Source organism: Galeopterus variegatus, unplaced genomic scaffold (genome assembly GCF_000696425.1).
Source record: "Galeopterus variegatus unplaced genomic scaffold, G_variegatus-3.0.2 Scaffold22730, whole genome shotgun sequence".
Taxonomy (NCBI): Eukaryota; Metazoa; Chordata; class Mammalia; order Dermoptera; family Cynocephalidae; genus Galeopterus; species Galeopterus variegatus.
The window spans coordinates 1-8,062 of NW_007748841.1; the positions used below are offsets into that span (position 1 = coordinate 1).

Sequence of the window (8,062 nt, forward strand, 5' to 3'; positions counted from 1 at the left end):
CCCCCCCCCCCCCGCAGCCCAGGCGATTTTAGGTCCCGACATGGCTTTATACCTAAAATTATATTTTATGACAGTATTGGTATTAGGGATAACTATAATCCAGACTGGGTTTGTTATTATACAGTAATTATTATATTATTTTTCTTCTGATTATAAAAGAAAATTAAAACATTTTTGTGAGCTCCCATCCTTGTGCCTAGTGGAAAAAGCTGCCCTGCTGTGCTGTTCTAGGAATTGCAACAGTGAACAAAACAGTGCTTGATTTCGAGAAGCTTACATTCTAGTTAGTAAGAAAGATACAATAAACAAAATTAAGTACATTTAACATGCGAGGTGGTTATAACTGCTAAGGAGAAAAAGCGGAGAAGGGAAATAGGGAGTCTTGACAATTTAGACCGAGTGGACACGAAGGCTTCACTGGGAAAGTCTCGGAACAAACCACGAGTGCGCTTGCGAGAAAAGCAATTCAGGAAGGACCAGCCTCAAAAACAAATCCCAGCGCAACGTTCCCTAAAGGGTCGCTCCCAGAGTTACGTATTCCCACAGCCTATGAGCGAGGCCGTAGAAAGTCTGGTCACACGTACCTGCAGCCGCAAACTCCATTTTGCTTCCTGGCACCAGTCTAAGGTACGCCTGCTCCTCACTGCCATACTTACCCGCTCTTCAACCCCGATGCCGGTCTTTTTCATCTCCGGGTGAACCGCAGAGGGAACCCGGTGGCGGGGGAGGGAAGCAGTGAGGGCCAGCCGCGGTGGGGAAGGACCGGGGTGTCCCGCGCTGCCCTCACACAAGATGGCGGCCAGAGCCTTGCGCTCGGTCCCATCGGGCAGCGCGCGAATGCTTATCCCGCAGTCTCCCGCACCGCACCGGGGGGTGGGTTTTTACTGAGACGAGGACGTGCGCCGTGAGGCCGAGCTCAAGTCGTCGGCGCCGCGGTTGCCTCCGCTGCCTCCGCTCCCGCCGTCAGCACCACCGCCACACCACTCCCAGACAGTGGAGGGGAGGATGGAATCCGTGACCGTCGCTACCGACGGCGGGGACAGGCCGGCGGTCCCGGCAGGCTCAGGCCTGTCAGCTTCCCAGCGTCGCGCGGAGCTGCGGCGGAGAAAGCTGCTCATGAACTCGGAACAGCGCATCAACCGGATCATGGGCTTTCACAGGCCCGGGAGCGGCGCCGGTGAGAGCCGTGATTTTTCATGTCTCTCGCCCCCCCCCCCCATTAAGTTTTCGGGATCATCCCTCCCCACCTCCACTCCGCTGACCTTTTGACCAAGCCCTGCTCTCTGACCTCTTCCCCGGCCCCGCCCTTCAGATGATACCCCAAGTTCTCACTCCTGTATCCCGGGACCTTCCTAGTCGCTCTCCCCTAATTTTCCGGGAGCCTCTTCTTGAGATTGTCCCCATCCCCGCTGCAAAGCCTTCGATCCTGAGTCCCTCTGCCGTGCTTCCTTCTGCCCAGTTACCCGGAGACGGCCCCTTTCTCCTTCCCTACCCCGTCGCCTTTCTTGAAGGGAGCATTGTATGCCCAGTCCGCTCTGCCCACTACGCCCCTCAGGAAGATTTCTGTCCTTTCTGTCCGTTCCAAATGTTTTTCCTTCCAGTGCCTTCCCTAGTGTCTATTTCTTTTGCCTTTTGCTGTAGAACTCTTGTCCGCCCACATCAGCTTGTCTTTACTGAACTGCCCCCTAGTCCCTCCTACGTGGATCAGGCACTCTTATGGTCATATCCTAGTGTTCAGTGCCCTCAACGCTGTCACCTACAGGCCTTCTAGAAGAGGTGAAAAAAATAGGAGTGAGCATTCTTTATAGACCCAGCAAGTGCGACGTGCCCACTTGAGGTTTCTTTTCATTAGCTGAGCTTGATGTGATTGATGTCTGGAACATCAATCCTTATTTATCCCCCAAAGACATGTCTATCGAGTTTTTTAAATAATTTTTTTTCATGTGGACATAATTGAACATTTAGTATGTCTTAGCATTATCTAAGTGTCCATCGAATGTTTCCTTTAGTAATTGGCCTTTAGTCACTGGTTGCATGCTCCTTAGATCTTAGTGTCTTTTGTTCTGTGAGGCTTTAGATATATAGCTCTGAAAGTCTAAACAATTCAAACGAGAGAGGTAAGAGCACCACTTCATATTCTTTCAGGACAACAGTTAGGACAAACATTTTCTTTTAATGACTGGTATCAGGATACTATTTTTTTTTTTTTTGGTGGCTGGCCGTTCCAGGATATTTATTCTTTCCCAAAGCATTGTTTGTTATCTTTCTTGAGGCTCTTTTTATATTTTGTTCTTTTGCTTTGAAAAATTTATCTGTCTCGAAGTCTTTTTGTTTTTAAACCAGAGCAGCATCCTAAAACTGCTGAAGTACCTACTAATGGCTGCCTGACTACATAAATAATAGCTGTAAGATATGCCACACCCTATGCTAACAGGGCTCTGCATTCAGAAATCTAATTTTAAATACAGATTTTAAAAAGCTTTAATGATTTTATATTTTTAACCAAAGAAGCTATGAAGACAATGTAGTCATACTTCTGGGGTACATTATCCGTGAAAAGTTAGTCTTTCAGCTTCCTCCATCCCTGAATGTCTTTCCCAGTTTGTCTACTGGTCTTATCTCTTACTCACAAAGTTTGAATTATTTCCTCTGCAGGAATACTCTTTTTGGATGATATATTTTGAGGATATAGAGCAAGGAACTAGTTTTCATTTTATGCAGAATGAGTATTTATTTCGGTTCAGATATTGTTGACTTCTAGCTGCAGCAGCATATTTTTTAATACTAACATGTAAGGTGTTTGCCAGTATGTAATACATAAAGCTTTTACATTTCTGTTTTTAGAAGAAGAAAGTCAAACAAAATCAAAGCAGCAGGACAGTGATAAACTGAACTCCCTTGGCGTTCCTTCAGTTTCAAAGCGAGTAGTGCTGGGTGATTCAATTAGTTCAGGAACAACTGACCAGCAGGGTGGAGTGGTCGAGATAAAGGGGACCCAACTGGGAGACAAATTGGACTCTTTCATTAAACCACCCGAGGGCAGTAATGATGTCAACCTTGAGCTTCGGCATCGGAACAGAGAGGACCTGACAGCGGACACTGTCCAGAGGGGTTCTCACCATGGTCTAGAACAGTACCTGTCCAGATTTGAAGAAGCAATGAAGCTAAGGAAACAGCTGATTAGTGAAAAACCCAGTCAAGAAGATGGAAGTTCAACAGAAGAATTTGACTCTTTTCGAATATTTAGATTGGTGGGATGTGCTCTTCTTGCTCTTGGAGTCAGAGCTTTTGTTTGCAAATACTTGGTAAGACAAGAGCTGTAAACTGTTAACTAACTTAATGGAAAACGCAAATTGGTTATAATAATGAGTGCTTTTAATCCACAGACATCATTGCTGATATTAATTTAATGTCTACTAGATGCACATAGCTGTTTGGAGGTGTATTATAAAGTTTGCTATTCATCTTATTTATACAATGAGGTGTTCTGGCTAAATATACAGAGCCTAATAGTAAAAATTACTAAATTCTTTCTACATGCTAGGCACCATTTTAAGTACTTTACATATATTAATTCTATAATTCTTATCCTCATGAACTGGGTATCATTTGTTTTTTATTTATTTATATTTTAACTTATCAATATACAATATAGTTGATTTTTGTGTCCCTTTACCGATTCTCCTTTTCTTCCCTCCCTCTCTCCCCTCCCCCCCACCAACATCATATCTGTTCACTTGTCTTAACAAGTTCAAGGAATTGTTGTGATTGTTGTGTCTTCTCCCTCCTCCCCCCAACCCCGTTCATTTGTATATTATTTATTTTTATTAGCTCCCACAAATAAGTGAGAACGTGTGGTATTTCTCTTTCTGTGCCTGGCTTATTTAACTTAATATGATTTTTTCTAATTCCATCCATGTTTCTGCAGGTGGTAGTGTTTCACTTTTTTTTTAATAGCAGAGTAGCATTCCATTGTATAGATATAAACTAGGTATCATTTGGATCCATGAGGGAATGAGCACTCAGAGAGATCCTCATTTGCCCAGGGTCACATAGCTATTAGATGACAATTGGGATTAAACCCAGGCAGTTTCATCTCAGAACCAAAGGGTCAGATGCCTACGTATGATGTATACTAATTACCAATTTTCCAATAACTTAAAATATTAAAATACAGTTCCTTTGGTTCTGAATATGAGGTAATTTTTCTGTGGTTCAGAAAGCACCTCAGCATTCTATAATGTTGTAGTAACATTATGATGACAGTCCATTTTTGTTGTACTGTGATGGGGTCCTTTTGTTTTATAGTATGTGGGAAAATGCAGAAAAGCATGGCTCATAGTTTAGTGTCTTGCTCTCTGAGGTATTTCCATTCAGTAGTCGTTTTAACAATACCTACCATGTATCAGGCACATAAATAAATTTCCCAGAAATAAGGTTTATATCATTAAGCACAACATCTTTTTTTTTTTTTTTTTAAAAAGATGACCGGTAAGGGGATCTTAACCCTTGGCTTGGTGTTGTCAGCACCACGCTTACCCAGTGAGCTAACCGGCCATCCCTATATGGGATCCGAACCCGTGGCCTTGGTGTTATCAGCACCGCACTCTCCCGAGTGAGCCACAGGCCGGCCCACAACATCTTTTTAAACCTATTTTTATACAAATGTTTTTGTAAATAGAATGTGTTGAACAGATCTGATTCCCCTTCCCATGACAAACTGTCATCAGCAAAGAGAAATGATGTTTTCAGCATTTAATGAGTTGTATAGCTGCTTTTTTGTCTCTTATGTAAAGGATTTTGTGCTTTCATGCCTTTAAACTTACAGTATGTCCTATTTTTGTTCCTCATTTTTGTACGAGGTTTTTTGTTTTGGTTTTCTGGTTTTTTTCACTGTCAGATTTTCAACTGTTTATCATTGCTTGCACCATACTGCCATCTAGTACCATCATAATACTTTTAATTATAGAAATAATTATGTAAATTAATGTTATTTTGGTTTTTTCACTTTGTCTGAGAAGCCAGATCATCAAGTCATTTTATCTGTAGTGAGAAGAGCTTTTCATTTCAGTGCCAGAGATGGTGGCCGTATGAGTTAATTTTTTGCCCCAAAGTCTGAGGAATGAATGGCACCTATTCTGAATGCTGGGCCTTTATGTGTGCTTGCAGGTTGTCAGTTAATTCCCTCTATGTGAGGTAGATATTACTGTACGATGTGTTATATATCATATGTCATCATGTGTGATATATTGGTATTATTTAATACTTTAAGTAACTTAAAAGATAAGTTTTTATGAGAGAAGACATTTTGGGGGGACACTAAAAGAATGTGAAAGAATTGTATGATTTGAGAAACATGTTTTATAGTTAGGAAATCAAATCTCTTTATTTTCTTCACCCTTCTGCAGAAACAAGATTACTTGCAGCCAGTAAAATTAAATATATTATTATAGTTTTTTTGTTTAGAATTTTATAGCTGCTGTTAGTTTGATTTATTGTTATTTGAATAATATGTTGGAAATACTTAATTTTGTCTTCTATCTTCGCAGTCCATATTTGCTCCATTTCTTACTTTACAACTTGCGTACATGGGACTATACAAATATTTTCCCAAGGTAAATTAAAATCTTTTCTAAAGTATCATGATGTATTTAGATTGATTCATAACTAGGTAATTTTAAGAACTTTTAAAAAAAGTTAGATCAATCATGCGTATGTAATAAAGCCAGAAAAAAAATTAGGCTTACTTGTTGTCTGAATCAGTACTACTCAAAATGTGGTTTTCCCACTAGTGCTGACCTTCAAAGTATTTGTTTCTGTTTGTAATGCATTAAGTTAAACGAGTGAGTAATTAGAAACTTTTTTAGCAATTTGACATTGCCATAACACTTTTATTATATTTTACAAATATGTTGGTCCACAGTTGATTGGGGGAAAAACTGGTCCTTCATGATGACAGTTTGAATAATACTTGTCTAAGAAAAGTGTTCAGTTTACTTAGTAAATTTAGTAATTCATTTTGTCTATAATAAAGGAAATTATTTTAAAAATGGGTTCCATTATCATTCTGTGCTCCTTACTGGACACTTAATAGCAGTGCTGTGCACTTTATCTTTGATGTTGAGGGCCTGATATTTGCAGGAAATATTTGGCCAGTATTACAGAACAGACTGCAAGTGAGAGTCAGTGTTTACCTGGTCTGCTTGACTGCAGATGTATACACAGTTTTATGATGCTTGGCTTGCATGACATAGAAGGTAACATTATTTGTGATAGAGTTTTGTGCACGCTTTTGCTGAACAATGGCTACTTGGCTGTTTGCTTAGTCATATCTAATGGGCTGACAGATCTGTGTGTGGTTTTAATGGATTTGAAACATTTGCATTTTTGAGGTGTCGAATACAGAAAGTAAAAGAGTACAGAAAGAAATGTGATTTTAATTAAAGTCTTTGTTTAGAAATTTGCCCTTGAAACATTGATTGCAGGGCCGGCCCGTGGCTCACTCGGTAGAGTGCGGTGCTAATAACACCAAGGCCACGGGTTCGGATCCCATATAGGGATGGCCGGTTAGCTCACTGGGTGAGCGTGGTGCTGACAACACCAAGTCAAGGGTTAAGATCCCCTTACCGGTCATCTTTAAAAAAAAAAAAAGAAACATTGATTGCAGTTATGCAATAGCAAAAGTTTGGAAACCACCTAAATGTCCACTAATAAGTGACTAAATAAAAAAAATTATGGCATATCTATTCAGAATGAAGAAGCTCTCCAAGAAATCTTAAGAGAAACAAAAGGTAGATTTCAAATGTTAAGGAAAAAAACAGTGTGCAGAATAGGATTTATATTATACTCCTTTTTTTGTGAAAAGGAGGAAAAATAATACATATTTGATTTTACTTACTTTTTTTTCCCTTTTTCATTTTTTTAGCAGCTGGTCGGTACAGGGATCTGAACCCTTGATCTTGGTGTTATAACACCACGCTCTAACCAACTGAGCTAACTGGCCAGCCTATCAACAGTGGTTATTAGTGATAGGTGTGTGTATGGCTTCCTAGGTGAATGAGGGAGAGAAAAGGAAGACTATTATATACTTTCTTCCAACAAAACATTTCGTTATAGCAGTTTTTACATATAAAAGTTGAAAGAATTGTGCAGTGAACACCCATTTATACCTCCCACCTAGATTCTATAGTTAACATCTCATATTTACCATGTATCTGTCCAATTTTCTATCCATTTTCATACCATCTTATTTTTCTTGATGTGTTTCAAAGTTTATTGTGGAATTACATATCAGTATACTTCACTCCTCTTATATAACATTGACCCAGAATTCAGTGTTTGTTTAGGGTTCTTTTTTTTCAAAGGTAAAATTTTCGTAACGGAAATGCTTAAGTCTTAAGTGTGCGGTTTAATAAGTTTTGACAGTTTTTTTTTTCTTTTAACAATGCTTTTATTTATTTATTGAAACATAGTTGATTGTACATATCTATGGGGTACCGTGTTGAATATCAATACCTGTGTGCAATATGTGATGCTCAAATCAGGGTAATTAGTATATTCAAAATCATGCAGTGTAATCATTTTCTGTGGCCCTTTATCAATTTCTCTCTAGTCCTCCTTCTCTCTCCCCCCTTCCCACCTCTGGTGACCTCAGTTCTGTTCTCTCCTTTCAATTCATTCTGTTGCACTGAATTGTCACGTGACACGATCTACTTGAAAATAACACAAACTGCTGGGTAGAGCAGAAGTTTTTGAACTGAAGTTTTGACAGTTTGTGAAACCCAAATCCCTTTCAAGGTTTAGAGCTTTGCCATTACCCTAGGAAGTTTGTTCATGCCCCTTTCCAGGCAGTCTCAGCCCATAAACCCCAAAGGTCTGATTTTCTTTTTCCCACCATAGATTAGTTATGGCTGTTTTAGTAATTCATATAAATGGGATTATTCCTGTTTGTACTCCTTTGTACAAACCTTCTTTCATTCTGCATAATATATACATATGTTTTTTGGCATCTGGCCAGCACAGGCATCCAAACCATTGACCTTGGTGCCTTGGTGTTATCAGC

At 39.8% G+C, this 8,062-nt stretch overlaps 1 protein-coding gene across 1 annotated transcript; it reads left to right on the plus strand.

Moving 5' to 3' along the window:
* Positions 1–865: 865 nt before the first annotated feature.
* Positions 866–5,615, plus strand: LOC103583411 (calcium signal-modulating cyclophilin ligand-like; the record flags this gene model as incomplete). The annotated part of the gene is made up of 3 exons (XM_008564730.1): positions 866–1,177; positions 2,845–3,305; positions 5,550–5,615. Coding segments are annotated over exons 1-3 (699 nt in total), but the record flags the coding sequence as incomplete, so codon positions are not given.
* Positions 5,616–8,062: the final 2,447 nt, after the last annotated feature.